At 42.7% G+C, this 24,220-nt stretch overlaps 2 protein-coding genes across 9 annotated transcripts in view; one reads left to right on the forward strand and one right to left on the reverse strand.

The window, feature by feature from the left end:
- slc6a6b (solute carrier family 6 member 6b) overlaps positions 1-16,619 on the forward strand; it is a 26,487-nt gene extending 9,868 nt beyond the window's left edge. For all 3 annotated transcript variants that reach the window (XM_042088194.1, XM_042088192.1, XM_042088193.1), the window contains exons 4-14: positions 1,598-1,832; positions 2,389-2,521; positions 4,144-4,278; positions 4,610-4,713; positions 4,832-4,956; positions 6,742-6,854; positions 8,608-8,745; positions 9,692-9,794; positions 10,773-10,873; positions 12,086-12,256; positions 12,636-16,619. In XM_042088194.1, coding sequence (XP_041944128.1) covers positions 1,598-1,832; positions 2,389-2,521; positions 4,144-4,278; positions 4,610-4,713; positions 4,832-4,956; positions 6,742-6,854; positions 8,608-8,745; positions 9,692-9,794; positions 10,773-10,873; positions 12,086-12,256; positions 12,636-12,788 — 1,511 coding nt within the window. In that variant the 3' untranslated portion in view covers positions 12,789-16,619. The remainder of the gene's footprint in view (positions 1-1,597; positions 1,833-2,388; positions 2,522-4,143; positions 4,279-4,609; positions 4,714-4,831; positions 4,957-6,741; positions 6,855-8,607; positions 8,746-9,691; positions 9,795-10,772; positions 10,874-12,085; positions 12,257-12,635) is intronic.
- A 4,789-nt stretch (positions 16,620-21,408) lies between these two features.
- Positions 21,409-24,220, reverse strand: part of grip2b (glutamate receptor interacting protein 2b) — a 187,003-nt gene continuing 184,191 nt past the window's right edge. For all 6 annotated transcript variants that reach the window (XM_042089501.1, XM_042089504.1, XM_042089499.1 and 3 more), the window contains one exon: positions 21,409-23,140. In XM_042089501.1, coding sequence (XP_041945435.1) covers positions 22,922-23,140 — 219 coding nt within the window. In that variant the 3' untranslated portion in view covers positions 21,409-22,921. The remainder of the gene's footprint in view (positions 23,141-24,220) is intronic.

Consider the following 24,220-nt stretch of genomic DNA (forward strand, 5'->3'; position numbering starts at 1 on the left):
CCGCTGATGGATACAAACACAGACAGCTGCAAGATCCCGCACGCCATGATTAATTAGATCTCACCGCTGTGTCGGCCCAGTGCAGTACAGCTAGATTCATACACCGCCTTATCAAACTGTAGCTGAACATGAACTGCAACTTCCTGAGAAGTTTTATGGACAGTGGCTGTGCTTGTGATTTAAAAGGCCAGTGGTCTGATGCGAAAGAACAGAACACAGCTGACCCCATGAACTAACTTTTGATTATTAAAACCTAAACATGTTTATATTTTGATATACCTTTCAACCTTTGTAGTGGATGTCGCAGTGAAGCAGACTAGAAATCTATTTGTTTAATATGCTATGCCTTACACCCTGATAGAAGCCTTGCATCAACTCTATGGGCCTTCCAATAGGACGCTGGCTCTACATGTTTATTAATGACATCCTTTGAGAATTACCTGCTTTAATGGAGTCACAATCAACAACCTCCTCAACAGCATGATGCACAGGTTTATAATTGACTTTGTAATTAGGAGAAGAGAAGTTATCAGTCCATTAGGTTCAAATCTAATCTAACAATCAAAAGTCATAATTGGTTGCTGTAAAGTCAGTGGTTGTGTTTATGGGGATAATACACTTGTTGAGTTGTAAACATGATAATATGCTCGCTTGTAATGTGTACTGTATGTCAGATTTAACCTTAAAGAGCAATGAAAAATGGTGGAAGTTATGGAACATGCAAACAGCAGGACCTTCATCTTGGTTTTTATAGTGACAAACACGTTCACGCCTTTCAGATTGTAACTGTATTGACAGTGGAGTCACGTCCCTCCCAGATACACAACAAATAGTCACAAAGTGTCACTGCTTCACAACACAAGCTTAAATTGCTACTCCGACTGCCATAGCAGTCAGTGCTAAGAGCCTTACTGGGGAAAGAGCTTGATTAATTTGTCAACAGTGGTTACTAATCCTTATCTGCCTGCTTTTAATTCAAGAAAATTGTATTAATGTCCTTCATGTCAAAATCTCTGTGATATTATTCTCATTAGCTTAAGCTTTGAAAATAACTGCTTTTCTTCCACAATGCAGGTTGCGTAAGAGAAATAATTATGTTCATGCCATTGGGGCTAGCTACAGTATGACATAGCTAGTTTACAGTAATTTACTTTAGCACTACTTAACTACTTCAACTTGTTAACGTGGTTTCCCTACAACATTGTTAACTCCAGGCTACATAGTTAAGGTTGATGTCAGGTAGAATCAGCATTGTTTAAATGAAACACTCCAATAAATAGAAATGTAGCAGTGTACAGCAGTGTAGCTAGCAAAAGTTACAGAACAGCGTTGCTAACTAGGTGATATCCGCTTTACACAAATTGCACAAAACTGATAATGAACACAATATCCGGTTGGTTGACCATATATTATGGGGATTCATTTTGTACCTGATCAGAACCAGGTCCACTCTAGCTAGCCATCACAACTAGGGTCTCTGCATCACACTAACACACACTGTAGATACCAGTACTAAGAATTTGAAAGAAATATGCAGGATGAACACTGATCAGTTGAATCATCTGCTCAAATCTGCTCTATTTTCTTGTCTACACAGGTATTGGTTATGCCTCAATTGTGATTGTCTCCCTGCTCAACATCTACTACATTGTGATTCTGGCCTGGGGGCTCTACTACTTGTTCCAGTGTTTCCAGCCTGAGCTGCCCTGGGCTAAGTGCAACCAACCATGGAACACAGAGAACTGCGTGGAGGACACCATGCGCAGGAACAAGACACTGTGGGCGAGTGCCAACGCCACCAACTTCACTTCCCCCGTCATAGAGTTCTGGGAGTGAGTGGCAAACATTTTTTGTTATCCCTCCTTCCCCATCCCAGAATGCATTGCTTGCCTTCTTGCCTTCGTTGCTTGGTTCACTGGCATAGTTGGGATAAGTGGCCCAATGCTGGGTCTTGCTGGTAGTGTTTACCTGGCTCTTTAGACCAGCCGGAGAAGGAACACTCTGGCTGGCTCCGGCCAGAGCAGGAGCCAGATTGTAAACATCCACGCTACAGTATTCCTTCTTCTCACTCTCGCTCGTTTTCCCCTCTTCCTGTCTGCCTCCTTCTTTGCTCAATCATGTCAAAGTGTTTGTATTCGTTTGTGTCCTCTCAAGCATCCACTCAAGTGCGACTTGGACGTTAGATAAACTTAGGGTGCACTTCTCCTTCTCTCTTTTCCTCCCTCCCTTACTCCATCCCTCTCTCTATCTCTCCTTGAAGAGAGACAGAGCACCTAGTACAACGTCCTTCTGAAAAAAAGACATATCTGCCTACCTCATTAGTTTTAACTACTCTCTTTCTTTCTCTCTCTCTCTCTCTCTCCCTCCCTCTCTTTGTTCTGATAACAGGCGTAATGTCCTGAACATCTCTTCAGGTATTGATGACATCGGACCCGTTAAGTGGGACCTGGCCTTGTGTCTTCTGGCCGTCTGGATCATCTGCTTCTTTTGCATCTGGAAGGGCGTGAAGTCTACTGGAAAGGTGAGTCTCGTGAAATCGATGTTTTGTCAGGTAAACACTCCAAAGAAAAGCTATGTTCCACTTAATTAGCTTGAACACCCTGAGCGAACCAAGGTTTGCCTAAACACTGTTGCACACTGTTGTTGTCTGTGAGAATGGATTTGTTGTGTTGAACAGCATTGACATTGCCATCTTTCTTTTGCCAAGTTCTTGGGGCACGAGATTCTAGTAGTCTTGTGAGATCCAAGGACAATTTGGAAGGATTTTGGCTTAGTGGGTGCCATGCTACTTTTTTCTCATTAGGAGTAGAGTTTATAAGAAAATCCTGTGGGCATGGCCTACTGCTGATTTCATTTCTGTCTACAAGTAATATTTTGGCAAGCGGTTTATTTAACCCAAACGAGTATAACATGTTCAAATCAATGATTAGCGTTTATAGTAGTATATTATTAATTTATAGTAGTATATTAATTAGTAGTATATTAATTCTACTAACAGAAGTTCAACCATTGTTGACTGACTCTCAGGCGACATCTATCTGAAGCATCTCTGAAGCATCTTAGGATTTAGGTATAGTGCGTTGACTCAAAGAAGCTTGTCCATTCATAGACAGCTGTCATTAGCCTGTACAACAGCTGAGTGGATCTGTGAAGAAGCACACTTTTCGTCTAGGCTTCTAGCACAGACAACAGCCATTGTGGTCACAACTCAATCAACTTAACATGCTATATCACCGTCGGACATAGTACACACCTGAGTACTTCTGCCCTCGATGCAAATGTCCCTTTAGCTGCGGTGTTCAACCGTGGCCACTGTCATAGATCACGCTTACAGCATAGGCTATTGATTGTTTGGCTCCGGTACGGCTTTCCCCAGACGGTCCGTCTAGTGAGTGATCTGGCGGGGCTTTGGCCAGACGACTGTCGCGGCCACATGAGTTAGGAGCGCGAACAGAGGCACAGTGTTTTATGGGTGTAGGGTGTCTTCTCGCTCGCTCGCCTTCTCATTCAGGCTTTGAGTTGGGTTTATGTGGCCCAGATTTGAACTCGTGTTGAATTATGTAACGTAGTGGGGCTCCGTGACGGGAGGCCTCTCACCATGATTTGTAGCTGTGGCTGGAGAGCAAATAGAGCAAAGTGTGGCGGTTATTTGTGGCAAGACACAATAACGAAGTGGCCTTTCCTAAAATGATTGCACCAGTACCGACCCTGTTATTGTGGCTCTTGAGGGTGAAGGCTTTAGGACTCAAGCCTGTTCCGTTGCATCCTAACGGTCACGTGGCTTTGCAGCGTAAACAGACAATGGGAGACTGTCAGCCAGCCAGTCTGCAGAGGAAGGTTTCAAGCTGTGGGATGTTGGGTCAAAACAAGGTTTCCACTGACTGGAACCTATTCATTAGGGCATGAGCCACTACATTCAGATTCAATGAAAAGCAGCCTTTATGGTTTACATGGCTTCATGTAATCTCTCTCTCTCTCTCTCTCTCTCTCTCTCTCTCTCTCTCTCTCACTTTCTCACTATCTCTCCCTTGTTTGCTACCTCCTGTTCTTTCTCTATTTCCTTTTCTTCTGCTGTCTCCCTGTTTCACCTTCTATCTCTCTCTCTCTCTCTCTCTCTCTCTCTCTCTCTCTCTCCTTCCCCAGGTGGTCTACATCACCGCCACCTTCCCATTTTTCATGCTTATTGTGCTCCTGGTCCGTGGCGTCACTCTACCTGGAGCGTCCAAAGGCATCACGTTCTATCTGTACCCCAACTTGACCCGTCTGGAGGACCCAGAGGTAAGGGATCACCCAATCACCCCCCCCCCCCCACACACCCAAACTGCCCACACTAGCTACTCCACAGTATCTTATTACCCCTCCAAACTCACACTGAGTGTCACGCCGACCCCTTGGCCCTCTTCACATACTTCTCCCCTATATCATTTTGTACAGACACTTCAGCCCATCAGTCATCCCGGGCATCCAAGTGTCACACTCCAAAGTGGAGCTGTGCAGTGATAGGTTAATCTCAAATCATCGCCCAGTGGCAACCTGGCTACATGTGACAAAAAAAGACCCAGTTATGCTACCTCAGCCATGTATACTTTATACTTTTTTGCTATCATAGGTTTGGATTGACGCGGGCACACAGATTTTCTTCTCGTACGCTATTTGCCTGGGGGCAATGACATCACTGGGAAGCTACAACAAGTATAAATACAACTGCTACAGGTGAGTGTCTGGTCCAAGGGGCCTCTGAGGGACTAGTCCAGTGAAAAAAAGAAAAAAAGTGGGAACCTAGGTTCCATGTGTGTAAATTAACAACCTCCATGACATATGTGTGACTCAGGGACTGTTTGCTGCTGGGAGGCCTGAACAGCGGAACCAGCTTTGTGTCTGGCTTCGCAATATTTTCCGTCCTGGGCTTCATGGCACAAGAGCAAGGGGTGGACATTGCCGATGTGGCAGAGTCAGGTACGAGGGTTAAAGTAGCAGTGATGGTGGGCGCTGTTACTTCAAACAAACAACAAAAAAAGTAGTAGATTTTGGTGAAATAGATTCAAAAATGACAAATTGGAACTGCAGATTCTTAGATTATTACTAAACGAACAAAAAACATAGTGTAGAAATGCTCAGAATTCGACTTTGAAATGTGGAACGTTTAGCAGTTGAACGCTCGTTGATTTAGAACGAAAAAAGTAGGAAAACTCAGTGAAAGCAAATGTAGGCACTGTCTACGGGAGAAAGGGAAAGTGAAATTCATTCAGTGGGATTCAAAAAGCCAATCTGTGGAACTCTGTGGAGACAACGTACTTGACAACGCTGCGAAAAAGAGCACTGGTTATTGGATCTCGCCCTGACCGGTTATCGCCGAAGAGCTAACAGTTAGCAATGTGCTGGGATGTAGTTTTCCTCTGACACTCTGGGACGAAAGAGGGCTGCTTAAATCCACGTTTCCACGTGTAGAGTAAAGTTAAAATGGGGGTATAAAAATTGGAGCATCTTGTGCCAACTTTTTAACTCTAAACCAAGGAATAGACCAAAATTAAGAAACTGCTCATCATTGAAGTTCTCTGCTGAATCCACGACTGTGCTCATGATGATTATTTTGGAGTCCATGTTGTAATAGCACAATAGCTAGCAGTAACCTCTGGCTAATGCCCATGGAGAACTCGATTGGATTTGTTTTTGTTTTTTTGCTTTTGTCTTAGACTCTAATTGGAAAGGTCTCAAGATGTCTCGCCTTCACTCAACCATTCAGCATGCTCTCTCTCTTTAGTTTATGGCATAAAAATCATTTGGTTTGTGTCTGGCTTTGGTCCGCTCTCCACTGGAGACGTGATTTTGCTGAAAGACGGGCTTCAGTTGCTCTCTATGGCTCACAGCTTTGTCTGAGTTCCAGATTTACTGGCTCTTCTCCTGTTTCTCCTGATGTCTGAATGAAGAGAGAGTAGTGCAGAGCAACACCACTGCACAGGAATTAGTTTGCTGTTTGCTGTTTGGCTTGCTTAAAAATGTCTTGTTTACGGGGGCATAAGCCTCCTCAGAAACTATTTGCACAGTGCATAGCTGTGTTGATAACATTATCAAACTAAAGTGTATAAAGGTAAGCCACGAGTATTTGTTTCTAGTTTGGAGGGGAAATTACTGGCTCCTAGTTTGGAGGCCAAGTTATGTTTGGCTTGTATCTTGAACCTGACAAGAGACTATGTCTAGCCTCAACAGTCTACAGTTTATTGTATTTTTGTCACGCTATGTCAAATGCTCCTGTGCTGTCCATTTGTTTCTCTGTTTTGTGTCATTTAAAAACTTTTGTCAAGCAGGTTCTTCCATGTCACAATTGCAATGTTGGCAAGAAGAGGCGATTAGTATGTTGCCTTCTGTTTCCCGATACTGTTATGCTGCATACAGCTCTAGTCATATCATTTTTGTAGAAAGAACACTAAGTTCCTGCCTGCTCAGATCTATTGGGTCATTCTGGCATTAACCAAACACCAATACCTTGATGGCAAAAATTAATGATAATAGAAAAAAAAGTAAACAGAAAAAAAAATCCCACATTATTAGTTTGTAGCCAACATTTTACCAGTACCTATGCTATACGGCATACCCTTGGCCATCGATTTTTTTGAAGTGCTCTCAGCTTGAGCAATCGCTTCGAAAAACACAGCTCTTTACCAAGGTGAACATGTGTTGGCTGGGCTGTCCTATTCTAACCACATGCTCTCCCCCTCTTCTCCCCCTCCTCTACCCCTGTAGGTCCTGGCTTGGCTTTCATCGCCTATCCAAAGGCTGTGTCCATGATGCCCCTGCCCACCTTCTGGGCTGTCCTATTCTTTATCATGCTTCTGCTTTTGGGGCTCGACAGTCAGGTCAGTTGCTGTTAAACCACATCAAATAAAAAAAAAGGTTAGGGATATACATGGATGCAAAGTTAGTATTGGACATACACTGCACGCGTGGAACTATGCTTACTGCACCAAACCACACCGGGTAGTGACCAACCTTAAAAAAGTAAGATGAGAAGTGCAACACGCACGCACGTTATGTAAAGTGTGGCTAAACGCCCCATGCCTACTATGTAAAATGAGAGGTACAGTATATGCAAATTACTGTATACTTATTAATATGCCAAACCACACCTAATACTGCTCAACACTTAAAAGGAGTACATGCATGTTCACCATACATTTAAAATCAAACCACATATAGGACCTATATTAACACAGGCCTGCAGATAGCCCTGCAGTTTGTATAATGGAAACCTGGTCTGTGTTCACATTCCTAAATAGAGTTTATGTACCTCAAGTTAATGCAACTTCAAAATTAGCTTAGATAGTTTCCTATTATACCACAAGCGCAAGCCGTGGAAGCTGTGTTGAAAACTGCGCTACACCAACAGCTTTTAGGGTATCAAGATGGAGCAGAGTAACATCATCTCTTACGGCAGCCGGGAATCTGCACAGACAGACCATTACTGTAGCTCATGTGGCAGAATGGCCAACAGTGCCAGCAGAGGCAAGGTTCGGGTTACCCGGGGTAACAAACAATCACCAAACATGTCCTGTCCTTCCCAGCCATTTCAGCGAAGTGTCACTGGCCTGCTTCTCCCTGAAAAGGCACGTGGAGACATGGCCGACACTATGAGGTGTTGATAACGAACGTGTTGGTGGGTGTCCAGATTAGGGCTGGGTAGAGCAGAGGAATGCCAATTTGGACAGTTTCTGCAGGGGAAAGAATGTCTGTCAGTATTGCACAACTAACCCCAATCTTGACAAAACAGGTCGTAAAACCAAAATATATGAGTAAATTTAGCAATTAGGTGTTTATTATATTAAACGACCAGAACCTAGCATACGGAGTTAGATTTGAGTATCATATTGAATGCCAAGATTTAATGCTAAGAAATGTTCATTTGGCATTACCCTGTTTTGGGCAAACACATTACGGCCAAACACATTACGTTGCCATAGCTATCTACTTTCAGTCATGATAAGGCTGCTTCAATACCCCCCCTAATGGATGATGTAGAAAAGGAAGATGTGTGAGGGGAAAAAAAAACTTTGTTGGGTATCTTTCAGGCTGGCGTCAGTTGGTGTCTCAGATTTCTCAGCCACAGTGAAATTATACACTGCGCTAAGCCAGTGTTCTTACTACGCCATAGTCCCGTTTCAGGTCTTCTGCTGCTCTGCTAGTCCCTGTTGGAATGTATCTGTGTAATTAGTCATCAAAGTGGTTTACCTGTGCTGTATAAAGGTTGCAACAGTCCTTATCAGTTAATTTTGTCAGAATCACAAAGAATGATTTACTTGGGAGATATTATGCAATGCCAGTGAAGCAGAACCTGCACTTTACAAGGATTTTGCAAGGAAATGCTATGTAGATTTGGGCTGGGATGATGAAGGGGTGATTAAGTGGTTGGATACCCGCTTACCAACAGATTAAATGGGAATTTAAGAAAGTGTGTTTCCAAACTCTGGTTTGCATTTAGAGGTTTTGCATGGCCACAGAAAAAATAATGAATATGTATTTATATTAGTTGAATGTATATGACTTTGTACTACTACATTATGTGCTTGGCATGTTGCAAATGTTTAGCAAGTCTGTCTTTCTATTCTCCCACAGTTTGTCGAAGTGGAAGGACAGATCACTTCTCTTGTTGATCTCTATCCATCCTTCCTAAGGAAGGGTTACCGACGGGAAATCTTCATAGCTATAGTGTGTTTCCTGAGCTATCTTCTGGGACTAACCATGGTTACCAAAGTAAGTATACCAACGATGCTCCTTTTAACGCATCATTAGTACCGCACATACGTTTCATGTTTTGAATTTCTCAACACACAGGCCCCCCCCAACAACCCCCTCCTTCCTCCTCCCCTCTTCTCTCAACCGTGTCCATTTTTAGCGCTAGTCTGTGATGCCAGCGGACGTACAGGCCGCCCGCTATATTGAGTCGGGCTATTCCTGCGCCCTCTGAAAGGCAGCCAGAGCATCAGTCAACAGCCAAGGTCCAGAATAGCCCCCGAGCTTGAGCGCTTCCTGCTTTGTGCCATTACAGTACATAGAGGTAGAGGGAGGGAGAGAGAGAGAGAGAGACAGAATAAGAGAGAAAGAGGGATATTCCCAGGCAGAGTAAAAAGGTCCAGCTTGATGTTTTCGAGGAGCTTAATGAGTAATGTTTTCAAGAAGCCATACTAGGAGATTGCTGGGTCTATTTTTCGCAAGATGTCCCCCATCTGCAGGCTGTCCTTTGCCCTGTACCCTGCCCTCCCATGGACATCCCATGCCCTCTGACTCCCATCGGAGTCCTTTTTGGCCACTGTGGTTCTGCGTCATGGGGGAGTCCCCCCCCCCCCCCCCCATCCCTTTCTCGCTCTCGTTTTTTTTCCATACCCTCTTCTTTTTCCGTGACATCATTTCTCCAGTTGCCCCCACTTCATATACCCTCCTGCCCCCCTCCCCTCAGTCTTTCTCCCACTCACGCGCTCTCCATCTATCTCGCTGTGGTAGGATAGCTTGAGGACAAATGCAGGAACTGTCCAGTCAGCCTCTGTCTGAGACTCAGTGGCCCACACACTCTCAGATAAATGCAGTTTCTCACAGATGCTCACTGTCCATCGTCCTCATCTGACAAAGGCTCTGCCATAATGGAATTTTAACAACACCCTCCCCCCCTTTTTCTCTCTCTCTTTTTCTGTCTCTTCTATAGGGTGGCATGTATGTGTTCCAACTGTTTGACTACTATGCAGCCAGTGGTGTGTGCCTTTTGTGGGTTGCATTCTTTGAATGTATTGCTGTAGCCTGGGTTTATGGTAAGTGCTTTATATTTTTATATACATATATATATATCACAGACACATGATAAGAATATGTTGTGTATGTTTATGTATAGTTATGTCAGAGTAGCTTTTCTTTCCTAACCTGTTTTTGAACCTGGTGTTATAACAAGAGAGAAACCTGTGCAGCTTCATATTTACTGCAGTGACTATAGTATCTTACAGCCTGAATTAGAACTTACGTTTTGTAGATATCAGACCCACAAACAGACGTTTGGTAGCCACCTCTTAAACTGTGAAAGGAAGTTACACCTACCAGCCTGTTTGTGTTTTTGAATCTGGCGTTGAGGTTTTAGGTTAAACTCCACGCAGCTGCTGGTGCTAGGTTTCTAAGAACCCCCATTCTTGAAAAAGCAGAAATGGCTCAGCATGTACCTGCGTGCCATTGTCATCTAAATTGTCCAGGCTAAATACGGGCTACTCATAACACTTCCCATTTCAAGTTTAGGGGTGGCCACGGAGACAGATCAGGCATACATAAACATACTCTTTTAAAAATCACTGTTAAGTCCATTGTGACAAGTATAACTTGTTGTTGAATGTGTAATGAAGAGATGTGTAACTAGGAGAAGTATCTAGGATCTTTAGAAATGTTACAAAGCTACTTTGGTCACCAGAAGATATCACAGCTCAAAAGCTGTCCTGGTCATGCCCAGAAAGTTGTTTCTCATGAAACATTTGGTCATGAGTCTTATAAAACTATTGATTAAGTGATTAAGTATAAAATAAAGTCCTCATAATAGTCCTTGACCTTATAATATCTCTCAGGTCATGCAGTTCAATATCATTGCTGGGTGGTGGCTGTTGCATAAGAACATATGTACAACAAATAATCCAATACAACTTCACTGATAAATGTTACATTTTTCATGTAACATCATTTAGTTTTATATTAAATTGCTGTCAGTACAGTTATGTAAGGCGATAACATGTATCCCTCTCTTGTTTTGCTAGGCGCTGATAATTTCTATGATGCGATTGAGGATATGATTGGCTATCGACCAAATCCCTGGATGAAGTGGAGCTGGACTGTGATCACCCCCCTTCTCTGTGTGGTAAGTGTTGTTGAAATAAAAATGTTCCCAGATGACTTGTGAGTCCCCACAATGTCTTACATACACAGGTAGTGAGTCACATTCCAATGACCATTGTATCTTCTACATTACATGGGCCAAAAGTAGGACCAAAATCCGATCCTTCTACCTGAGTGATTGAAGTTTTATTATCCCACAGGGAAAATGATGATGAATAATATTATTGAATTAATACAGGAAAAAAAACAATCATGGCTTGACACACCTAGTTCTCCGTGGCTTAGGTAAATCCCTTTGATATAATTGATTGACTTTTTTCGGTCATGTGACAGATAAAGGTATACAGATGAGTACTGTCAGTACTCTAGGTCTAGGCCTGTACACACTGCAATAGTCTCTGTGACTGTTTTTTCCGCTTTGACCCATCCCCCCTGACCGTTGGCGTTAAAAAAATGCTATGCAACTGCCCTCTTCCATGCCGGATTTGCAGAGAAAATCCAACACTTTGCTCGGTGCCTTCCAGATGGATGGACCATCTGCCTGCTGTGGCCAGATCTGAGCATTATAGCTTCAGGATTACGTAGATACTGCTCCTCGTGCAGTCATGAGAGTGGGTGGGGGCAGTGGTGGGGGTTGGGTGGTGGTCGCCCAAAAAGTGTGCCTAACGTTGCCGGTGAAACTATCTCTCTGTGAGAACCAACAGGCATGCTGCCAAAAGCTCAGAGGAGTTCCTCTCGACTCCTTCAGAAAAGACACTCTGATCCCTGCGCACGGTTTAATCTGTAATGGTATTTTGTAAATTTTGCAGCTACACTTCCCAGACTAATCTCCTTTTATTCTCTTATCTTAAAAGGAAAGGGGAAAAAACTGCTACCATGCACTTTTTCCTGTCTGTGATGGGTGGAAAACACTATAACTAAGCCATTTTGTGAAAGCTTTTTTGTCCTTAGTTGTTTTATCTAAGTTGTCAGTTGACTGATAACCTCAGTGATGGCGCTGTGTAGTTCAGTTGGTTACTTTTTAAGCCCGGTGTTTGCTTGGTCCACTTGTCCAGCTGCTCTGTTCTGTCAGGGGATTTGTGTTTGCTGTGAAAATGAAGAACTAGACACTGAATAACTTCCCACATTCCTGCATGTGCTGTTCCGTGCAGGCGATGAGTCATGTATTAACTTAATCTTATTTACTTTCTTTCTCTCCCTCTTTCTCTCTCTTTCTCTCTTTTCTCACTATCAGGGCTGTTTTGTATTCTCCTTGGTCAAGTACAAGCCTTTGAAATACAACAAAGTCTACGAGTACCCAGACTGGTCCATCGGGATTGGCTGGACGTTGGCTCTCACTTCCATGATCTGCATCCCCATGGTGGTCGTGATCAAGATCATTCAGTCAGAAGGGCCCCTGATCGAGGTACTTATAAATACACACACACATACAGGCGTTAGCATAAAAAAGCTCATCACATCCAGCTGTAATGCATATTTGCATTCACAAATACCCACCTGTGTGGGAATGGAAAAATCTTTGCTATATTCCATGCAAATGCCATGTGGTGTTGAGCCCGTCATTTACATTTATATTTACATATAGTTATTTCAGAGACACTTTTACCTAAAGTGATTCCCATGTGAAGGTCATCACAGTCCAATATTTTTTTGCCCTCAGGACAGTAGGACTGACAGTCCTTGTATTCAACTGTAAGAACAAATACCTTATAGTTAAGATCACAATCTCTCTTTCTCCCCCTCCTTTTTCTCTCTCTCTCTCTCCTTCTCTCTCTCCCTCACAGCGGATAAAGGCGGTGGCTGCCCCATCCAGAGCCGCGAGTTCTTGTCCAGCTAAGTACCGCACCAAGGTACCTGAGCTAGCCAACCCTCTGGACCCCAATGGGAACAACGGTTTAATGATGCCCACCCATACCATTGTAGAAACCATGATGTGAGCGCTCTCTGTGAGAGGATTCAAAAAAAAAAAAAATGACCCACTTTCCATGTTATATATATATATATATATATATATATAAATATGAATATATATAACAGTATATATATTTGCTAACTCTGAAATAGTCGTAGGACCAGGTTTACATTGCTACGTATCTGCACTAGGAGTTTCTTTTTTTTATGGAGGAAGTTATATGTAGTTTTTTTCTGTCCATGTTTTTAATATTTTTATCATAATGTTATTATTATATTTGTATGATAATAATAATCATTGCTATTAGTTTTGTGACTGTCGTCAGCTTAAGGCATGGCCTCAGTCACAAACAGTACTTTGGACATAGAGTGGTAAATGTTTCTGGGGTTTTTTTCTGTACATAATGGGTTATATGTAGTCTGGTTTTCTTTAAGGGTGGACAGATTAATAAGTAAACATACTAAAGGACTATATAAATATATTTTGGGTATTAGGTTTCAACTAAGTATATGTTGTTTAAGAGTAACGCTGGTGTAGCTGTTAAACAGACTATTATCTCCCTCCAGACAGTTACATAGTATATCTTTTATGTTGTGGAGTTGTCCTTGTATGGTAAGGTTAGATTTACATCTCGCTATCCATGATGTTTGTCACATCCGAAGGCTCATCCAGCTTGCGGACAGGCAACACTATCAGAGTCTGCCACACTGCCCCATCGTCCTATACGCGTGTGTGTGTATACTAATCTCACAATGACGAAGGACGGTAGCCAAGCAAGGACACTACTGCGAAACACCTACGCTGTGCATGCGTGCTTGCCACCCACACACCAAAGTCCTAGACTCTTCTCTTCTCTCCTCATAGTGTTTACACCTCGCGCACGGTGCACGCAAGATCAGGCAGGTTACATCACACTAACTCTTAATAGCAGCATATCTCTCAGCTCTGCTCTGTTCTCCTGTACTGTGGGGGGACAGATCCATCATTCAGACAGAGCAGCTTCACTGCCCAACATCTGAACATGTCAATGAGAGCCTTAATCAAATGCATCATTAAAATACACACACACACACACAGACGCGCTCACACGCGCAAACACACAAACACCCAGACCCAGACCCATTTTTACATGTCTATTCACACTCCCTAAGACCACCATATCTCAGCTTGTGTCTGCTTCAGGCCATTCTTATGAACATAGCACATCATATCAGCACGTTCTCTTTTTTTTGTTTTTAAATACAAAATGATCATTAATACGTAAACAGTTGTAAAAACAGCACGTGTAGACATGAAACACATTCTTACCTGGGAATGTTGTCATTGTGTCTGTCAAAGTAGCAGTCTTTATTATTATATTGGGAGGTAGTCTTTTTTATTTTAAGGTATTAAAATTCAGATGTATTTTATGTTTATTCTATTTTGTTTAAAATCACATTTGCCTTTTGTATTGAAGATGTAAAATGTGTTTGACCACTCTGTTAACAATTACCAATATTTCTCAGAGGGAGGGGTTTCACATACAATAATTAATCAACAAAAAGCTTGCTGCAATTTCTAATGTGCAATATTTTGTAGGGAAATAAGCATATTTTTTTGTTTTTCTCAAAAGTTGGTACTTTATCAGAATATACTGAGCAGAACTTGGAAGAAATTAATAGGGGCCAATTTAAGCTACCATAAAATGCTTTGCCACAGTAACAACGAAAACTGTATCTGACCAAGACAGCTTTTCTCTGTGCAGTGTTACCTGTTGTCAGTCTATCTGCAAATGTGCTCATTTTTCTTAAACCTGATATGAAAACCTTTGAAACCAACAAAAATCATGTTCTCAACTGATTGATTTTTTTTTGGGTAGACTGAATTGGCTTCACAAGTAAAAGGACAATAGCCGTCAAAGGCCACTTACTTCAGAGTCAATCGGACCCTAAGTTCAGACTGGAGTCTCTTGCCCACTGGTAATGACATCAGCCCAAAAGGCAGCGTGTCTCTCGGCTGCCGGCCACTTTAAAGGAAAACAGCTTGTGTGGAGGCACCCATGTGGTGCTTTTGCCTTCCGTGGAGTTTGTTTGTTTGAGATGAAGACTTGAAATGATCCTGTTAGAGGCTGACTGTGTGGAGGAGAGCCCACAAGGTCCGCTGGGGCACTCACCCCCTGTCCAGCTCCCCCCAAACCCCTCAACCCCTCGACCCTTCCCCCCACACCCCCCGAGGCCTCTCCCCTTCAGGGATCTTACCTACCTGTCTTTTTTTTATTAGGAAAAAAGTATGGTGTATGGTAAATGTTTTTGAAGTCTATGATGCGAGATTTTAATCAAAAATTTGGGGAAAAAATAAATAAAATGTTTCGTTTTTATTTTTTAAATGAATCTGTGAGAAAAAAATGAAATGTATTAGACCAGGTTTTACAGTACCTAAAACCTTTTTTTATTTCATAATAAACATTATTCTTTGAAAAAGCCTTTTGCTTTATGTCAGTAATACGAACATTGCTAGCTATTCCAAGTCAAAGGAATGCAGCAATACAGTACCATACCACACTAAAGAGGTGGTTTTGCTCACTGTTGTTGTGCTACCTGTGGAAATTTACCAGCCTGATCCTAGTCCTAAAGCTCCATGGCATCCCCACCACTCTTGTCTGTCCGAGCCATCTCCAGGCGGCTCCATTGTAATACCTGTGATGAATCAATCAACCCAGGCTGACCCCTACTGCTGTCCCCACAGCAATGTCAGGCTATTTAAACTCACCCATTACGTGCTTCACATGCCAAGCCAGGACACCAGATGATGCTTGGGGGAAGGTACAAAAAAAAAAGTCAGGATTGAGCAAAATGCGGTGTTATGTATAGTGAGACTTGACATAAATTAGATGTGGTGCGCTTCACTTGTGTTTGGGCTGGCGACAGAAAAAAAAAAAGAAATAAATCCAGATAGCAGCTGCCATAAATCTACACAAAGAGAAGGGCAGGCATTACGTCAAGGACTGGTGGCTTGGCAGACCTTGGGTGACAGAACCAAGAGGAGGTTGTCCTTGGGCACTGAGGCACTCGGTTGGATGTTTGTGGTGAAATTAAAATGGGGCTTCTAGAGCCTGTGAAATGTCGGTAATCAATCTACCCAATCACCCCAACTGTCCACAGTCATAGGGCAATCACAGACTCTTAGTCAAACATACAGGATCTGACCCTTTGGCTAGACTGTGTACCAAACCTTTAAATCAAGTACTTTTCTTTTTTAAAAAAGAAACACTTCTGTCATAATTGAAGCAATCACAATTACAAAGGTGTCTTGAGAAATAGACCAATACCTTAACTTATTAACCAATAAACAGGCTAGTCAATTAGATGACTGGCACAATTCAGTGGAATAGTTCTTACTGAAAGTACAGTGCCATTAAACAAATAATGTGTAATAAGCAACGGCATGAATGAAATGGCATTGCTATGGGGACAACATTTCAGATGGGGAGAAAGACAGTAATGCCCTATACAGAACTTCAATACAAACATCACATCTCCATGATACCCTCACCCTTACTCCTTCAGCTTCAACTGTATACAGACAAAGCTATGTTCGCCACCTTCTTGTAGTGATGGGTGTACAGTTTTTGCCATGTGTGCTGTATCTGGGCTGGGATAATATGTTTCCACTCTTAGTTTTCCATATTACCTTCAGACTTGGTTAGTCGCTTTCCTCTTCTGAAGTTGTTCCTTTCCTCAACGCTTTGTGCAGTAAATTGTTCGTACAATTTCTAATGAAAACAAAGCCGTTTTAGTAAGTGCTCTTGCAATTAAGACATTTGTTATTTGACAACTTTGTTCTGGGAAAAAAAAACATAATAAACATTTGAAAATAATCATGTTGTGCTCTGACTGTGTTATAGTGAAAACCTTGCATGCATCAGTTACAGTACTGCTTTTTGAGCAGCTCTGCAGAGGTTAACAACTCATCTTGTGTAGCTGAAATTGACAGATTGTACACCTCCATGTATATTTGATGGATGTATTTTCAAAACATAATGAATAGCAATCTAGCAGGTCTGTTTAATTTGGCTTCAGACTCATTATTGTGCAATTGTGGTTTGGCTTCTTGTATTTGAGCCAATTTAGTCTCTTAACCTTGGCAGAGCCATACCCATGGCCCTCAAACACGTAGAACATGTGAGGACACAGTTGTCTTTGGCACAGAGGGAAGGACACTTAATTCCATTGGGCTTTTCCTTTAAGAAAAGATGACCTTCCTACAATGCTCAGTCTGTAGTCTTTATTCTAAGCCTGTGGACATTCTCACCACATCTCCGGACCAGTGTTTGTACTGTTGAATCATGGGGAGCATAGTCTGTATATGGTTCAATCAATGGGCCCATAAAGTCCTTAAGCTGTTAAATAGCAAGCCTGCCTGTCGTCTAACCACGGTAACAGCACACAAACCTTCAGACTCTAAGAGACCACAGGAGCTTGTAGTCTTCAGGGCTGGATGTGAAGTTGGCCAAAACTCGATCACAGGTGGGTGGTAAAAACACATTAGGCTACTGTGTGATTGAGTTTCTAATGTATTGGTGAGATTACCAATATATCTTAGATCAATTATGGTGATGAACACAATCATGCAATTAATTATTAACAGGGGTTTTGCGGGTTTCAAGATACATTTAAAACTTTCTAAGACCTTTTAAGACCCTGTATTGAACACTGCTTTGTAAAGCCAGCTTCACCCTACAGTATCTGGTTTTGGCACAGTCCACAGTTTATTCTCATTCATGTTAGCATTATGAACTCATACTGAGAGGGAGGGAAATGCTTGGGTAGTGCCTATGTTTTTCTTATTTTAATTCTTAACCTTCACCAATCACTAGTCACACCAATCCCCCCCCAATTAACTGAAGAGCATGCAGTAGCATCTTTACCTCGGCCGCTGTGTGAGCGACAGAGCGTGTGTGTGAGTGTGTGAGAGAGATAGTCTTCTTTCTTGGCCAGTGTGCCACCTCACGCAGGGTGAACAGCGGTGCAAGAGCGGCTGGTCCACGGGCGCATATAAATAGCACCGTAGTTTTTCCGAGCAGGTGCGGAGAAGAATCCAGTCGGCCGAACGGGAGAGGACAGAGGCATCTGCTGTATGGTTGCCACGCCGACTTATCACAAGTGATACCTTAGCCAGCTCTGCTTAACAACACGGCCCATTTGAGGCGATTAAACGCTATTGAAGACATTACGTAAGCCAACGAGGGCGGGGGCGTGGAGAGGAATGGAGAAATGGGGAGGGGGGGGGGGGGGTGATATAAATTCAAACCTGTTTTACCTCTATGCCATTTGGCAAGGTTTCAAGATCTCACAGAACAACTGCCAATTTACTTTTATTTCCATTGCAGGCACATTTATGTCGAGGCCCTAATGAGTGTTGTCTGACCAAAGAGCAAATAGTGTTTACACCGTGATTATACAGTATTTAACAATACTACTGCTGACTACTTAAATGAATTCCATATAGAACAACTTTCCATACATTAATTACTATAGGCTTTGCCAGTATACTGAAAAAAGCCTTTTGACCTTTTGAACACAGGGAGGATTTTGTTGATACATTTTAAATTGTTTACATGAAGTCACCAGATAATGTTAAAAATAGTGTATAAATAATTAAGAGGAAATGGCTGACAAAAAATGAATATACAAGCAGAGATAATTTTGCTTGCATTAGCTGGAGTTTAAGTTTGTTTACTAATATACATTCTCCTTTTGAGTTTCCATTAACCTCGACACCTGTCAGATGTCACTGATAAACTACTGCAGGTTTCAGCAATAGGCCTATGCATGCATAGAAAAGGAACTGCTTTATGTTCACCTTTATTTTTTCTCTTCATTCTTTTTTTTAAGGAGTTCATTGGCACAGTAAGTCCCATACACATCACACATCACCAAGTACATCCAGCCAGGTCACTACACAGAGTCGGAGGCTTTCTGGCTGTTTCAGATAGGCTCTGGAGTCTGGGTGTGGGGTCTTAGAAAAATACTATACAGAGAATAAACTTTGATATTACACATTTAAAAATACACATCAATATCAATGCATACATTAATTTCTCCTTTAAAATGCATAGGGATGGACATATGTACTGTATGTAGCTCCTTTTATAAAGCTCATGTAAAATCATCATAGGGGCCTTGTCAGGCAGAAGTCTTGCATATAAAAAAAAAACACTTGTCCTTTTTTAGAACTCTTGTTCATATGCACAAAAAAACACTACATATAACACAGAAATAGCAATGACACTTCAAATGGTACAAATTCAAATCCCCTTTACATTTCAGACACAACACTGCAAACAAACAAGCCCATTCATCGAATGGCAACACTTAAAAAAGGTCCTTAGAAAACATAACACAACAAAGAATAAAAAAAACAGACTGTTCTGTTCAATGCCACATTTTGCATCACACAAAATCCATGTACTTTGACCCGTGAATCCCATTTTCACACACTTCGGCTGGTCAGCTTTCCTTGTTGTTGACCTCAGCTCTGAGGAGCAGCTTGAACGGCAACCGTCACCGTGCAAATACATTTCTCAGAAGCCCACCGACGTTGTCGAGGTAAAAGTCAATTTCTTTCGCTCTCTGAAAGTCTTAAATAAACAACAACGGTGCTGTACTTTTCCCCTCAGTCTTCGTGGGGACAGTTTTTTTTTTCTCGCAGTCATTTAGTGGTGTTACATAAGTGCCTCAAAGGAAGAAAAAAAACGAAAAGAAGAAAGAATGAAAGAGAAACTGAAGGAAAGAGAAACAGAGAGACTGAAAAGAGAGAGAAAAAGAAAAAGAGTCAGAAAGTGAGGGAGAGAGAGAGCAGGAGAAATAGTGAGAGAGCGAGAGAGAGAGAGAGCAGCAGGCAGGCAGTGTGGCGTGGCCAGTCTAATAATATGTGTACAGGGTACAGAGCTCCTGATTGTTCCTGCAAGAGTTCTCCAGCAATGGCCAGAACAATGAGTGCTTTCTGCTTTATTGCAAATTGATCTTACTTGTGCTTTCCAACATGGGAGCCAGAGGCTCCGGGGTAAGGAAATAATTCCCAACTAATTCAGCCACAATTACCAGCAGCAGTGTTTTGGCAAAAGGGGTGGGCGGACTTTGTGACCCAGGAGGATCGACCTCAAAAATAGCATTTATGTGTGGGCTGAAAGAAACAGACCACATGAGAAATCCAGTCCTAAAAATACACATAAATAGACAATGGCGTTTCTGGAGAGGCAAACAAGAAAGAAAGGGGAAAAACATGCCTGTGCCCAGTCTTTGAAAAAAAAGAAAAAAACAGAAAACCCTTACCCAAGTCTCTAACCTTTTCCAAAACATGTACTCTATTGTGCAAGACTCTTCTCCTGTAAACATTTATTATTGGGGTTCTAGGTATTGGAGTGACTTGGAGGTTGCGTGTGTGTAACTGACAGGAGACAGACGCAGTAAAGCAGTCGTCCTGTAGGCCTGGAGAGATTCACAGTATTAGCAAAAAAAGTTAGGACAGAGGAGGTGAGTATTGGGGAAAAGAAATGGCTTGGACCTTGACGGGACCCACAGCTTTGGAATAAAGACTGATTAAAAAAAAAACTGGTGGCAGACTTCTAATATTTATTTTAGAATACTGGAAAAGGTCAGCGAATTGGTAGGAAGAATTGTACTTTTGATATTTAGTTGTCCTTGGGTGTGGTGTTATTTCATGGATTTTGTTTTTTAAAATCTTAAGTATGTGGATTTGGATCAAGCATGGATGTGTCCAGCAGTGCAGTCTCTTTCTTAGCTTAGAGGACTGGCTTCCAAAACAAGTCCTTTCAGCAGTAGCCTCATGGGCGTCAGATAAAGTTTGAGCAAATGCTGTGAAGCTTCTCAGCACGAGCATGTGGGATAAAGCCGACTACACAGACACAGGGCTGCAGGCTGCATCATGTGGACCAAATGTTGAGTTGCAGAGGGTGTCGTGTTCCCACAGCAGTGAGGACCCTAATGGCGTCTGTTACCATGCCTGCCTTTTTCCCCAAGCACTTAAGGGCCAGTGTTTTGGAAATAGTACAAGTGGGTAGCAGTGCTGGAAAAAAAAACAGGGGTGTGTGTGTGTGTGTGTGTGTGGTTTGGGGGGTGGGGGGTTGTTGTTTTGGGTCGCATAGTGGGTGATAGCTTGGCTACATGTCCATCGTTAGAGTGGCGAAAATGTGACCTTGATTCTTCTAGGCCGAGCTGCCTCATGGCATGGATGCTACATTACACAACGTGTGAATGGCAGAGGCTGTCATTATGTGTTCATGTATGTGTGTGTGTGTGTGTGTGTGTGTGTGTTTGCCTGTCTCTCTGTTACTGGTTTTGAATGTGAATGGAAGGCTGTGGTTAACTATGAACGTGTCTGCAGCTAGTGTGGGACTGCAAAGATCCCAGGAACATGCTAGTAAGCATATAAGGGATATGGAACCCACCCAAACATACATTAAAACCAGACTGCAGAACCTCATTACTCATCCTTATGGTGACATCAGAAGAGGTCTAAAGTTCAAAAAAGAACAGTCAGACACACCATGAAACTGGAGATCTCCCTCTTTCTCTCTCTCTCTCTTTATCTATCTATCTCTCTCTCACTCTATTGGACTGTAGCTTGAATGTTATATCTCATTTGTAAGTTGCTTTGGATACCCCCCCCCCCCCCCCCCCCCACACACACACACACACAGCAACAGTGCACAGAGTCCTGGGGAGAGAGGTTTAGTCTCGGCTGAAAAATCAAAGGGACATTTTGTTACGTTGGGCCTGGTCCCTCTGTGAAACAGCAGGCCGTCCGCGTCTGCTTTTGTTCACCACTGGTCTCTGTCCATTTATCTCTCTCTCTCTCTCTCTATCTCTCTCTCTCTCTCTATCTCTCTCTTTCTCTGTGTGTGTGTGTGTGTGTGTGTGTGTGTGTGTGTGTAAAAGGACTCTGTGGACCATGACTACAGAACATTCTCTTCTTTTAAACAGCCCAGATTAAAACTCAAAGAAAATATTTTGGCTTGTGTCCTTGAAGCAGGTTTTAACGTTAAACGTTAAACGTCAACGTTAACACTGATGACACAAAAACAGAAGCCCTCCTTCCTGCATTCACCTTCCAAGTATGGCCGCTCTTATCTCTGGCCCTTTTGCACTATTTTCAGATAGAATAATAAGAGGGGCACATTTTGGATGTTTTTGGATCTATAAATAAAAAGTCCTAAATACCTGCATTTCATCATGACAACATCATTGGACCATGTGCAGCTACTTGTGTGCAGGTTCACACAGCCCCACGACACTGGCACTTCAATCAAACTGCAGCTATAGGTATGCTTTGCTTTGAAACTCTTGTTATAAAGCAAGGCATAGGGTTGAATCTGGATGAGTTCCAATCCAATTCTGGATGAATTGGCACTTACAGTTCTGGAAATATTCAAACAGTGAAATAAGGTTCAATTTATTTCCTGTCGAGCAGATTGGTAAAACTTTTTTTAGGAACTTTAGAACATTTGAGTTGTCATGGAAACTAGAGACTTCTGAACACTGGCGATTTCCTGGACACAACTACAAAGATGGGGCCTGACTGGTGCAGTTTTGGCCCAGCTCTGGGGTGGATCTGGCTCAGGTCTGGCATGCATCTGGGCCAGGTCTGTTCCAGTGTAAACCATTACTAGAATACTGAAGGCAATGGTGATCCTCCATTGACAGCCAAGTGTGGTTTAAGGTGTGGTCCTTGATTGTAATCCTTATAATCCACTTTTCTTTGTCAAATTCCGCTAAAGTCTACTTGTGTTTCTCTAGCTGTCTGCCACAGTTCTGGCTCGGTAAAGGGGAAACAAACAAAGTGCCAAGGAGCATCCGACCACACAGGGAGTTTTGTTAACTGATGAACACTGAAGAGAGGGGCATGTTTGATTGGCTGATGAGTTCAAACATCATTTGAACAATTTCACCAGAATCATGGATTACGCCTTTATGGATATTCTAGGCAAAGTTTTTCCCAGTAAGAGTGCTCCTCTAGCCAGGGGCTCAGTCAACAGGGGACCAATGGCATCCCTCCCCTCATGAGAATCTGAAATGTCCTGGGTTGCCTGTTCTCAGGGAGAAGTGCCATATTTGTAATGCGAGCGTGACACAAGGGCTGTAGTTCTCATCTTCGCTGTCACAGGTCCATGGTGTTTGTGTGGTGCAGAAGCTCTCGGCTGAGGGGCACCATGTTGGTGGGTAGCTCGTGGCACTCATGCGGCAGCGTGGGCGGCGGCGTGGGTGAGCTCTGTGCCAGCGGATTGCGGCTGATCACCAGCTCCAGCTTGTCGCCTGCCTCAGTGATGAGGGGCACTGCCAGGCAGCAGTCGAAGTCCCGGGTGCGCACGTGGTTCACCTGCACAGACAAGGACAGACGCCATGAGTATTCTCACCCAGACACTACTACTGCTACTAGATTGCCACCATACAATGCTATAGGTTCCCTTACAAAAATGAAATGTTTGCGGCAGATTTGCAGCAAACTTGTGGATGATTTGTGGGAAACAAATGAGTTCACTTGAAAATATTGCCAGAACTTCACCAATGTTAGCCGCTAGAGGCAAACTTCCAGCAAAGTTGCCAAAAGGTAACCACAACTGTTTGCCAGAAACCTGAAATTTCTGTAGGGGTTACCTTAACTAACACTAAAGCTGCTTGTACACTGCCCCAACAAATGCAAACTCTAACATTCTAAAGTTGGCATTTATTGGTTGCAGTCTTTAGAAGGTTAAGCAAACCAACCTCCTGCTCTCCACTGTTCAGACAGTAATTGAAAAGAATGACTTTTGGACATGTCAAACTCAAACTTCCTCCAACAAAGCGCAACAAACACAGACAGCTTTTGATGGTGCACACAGACACAACCTTTGGTGTTTGTCAAAGTTTGTTGGGGCAGTGTGCAAGCACCTTAAAGAAGAATTCATGTTCATGAACCCCCGTGGTCATGCCTCCAGAGTGTAGCACTGTAGCTGCCCGGTAGCTCTAGCTGCTGGCTGCAGCAACTCAAGCTAGGTAGAGCCGATTGTTTTCTGTTATTCTTTTGTACCGACAGTACTTAGTGACCTCGAGAAATCAGCGGAATTATCCTTTAAACATCAACTCCTTTGATCATATCAACCTTGGTACTTATATATTAACAGGCCTTAACCAAGAGTACCTCCTTAACCCTTAAAGGTGTAGGTTTTTGAACATTCTAAGTTCCGCAACAATTGAAGGTTCTAAAATTCTATGTTGAATTCAATGAACCCAGATATTCTTTAGAATGTTAATTTCCCAACATTCCCGTCACACCGGTGTGACGGTACTCCTTTAAGGGTTAACATATATCTGCTAGCAGCTCACACAGATAGATCAGGTTGTGAGAAGAAAGAGGGGGAAAGAGGAGGAAAAAAACAATGATGGATTAGACCCATGCAAATACTCAGGAGAAAGTGTG

Source organism: Alosa sapidissima, chromosome 4, assembly GCF_018492685.1.
Source record: "Alosa sapidissima isolate fAloSap1 chromosome 4, fAloSap1.pri, whole genome shotgun sequence".
In the NCBI taxonomy this organism is placed as follows: Eukaryota; Metazoa; Chordata; class Actinopteri; order Clupeiformes; family Clupeidae; genus Alosa; species Alosa sapidissima.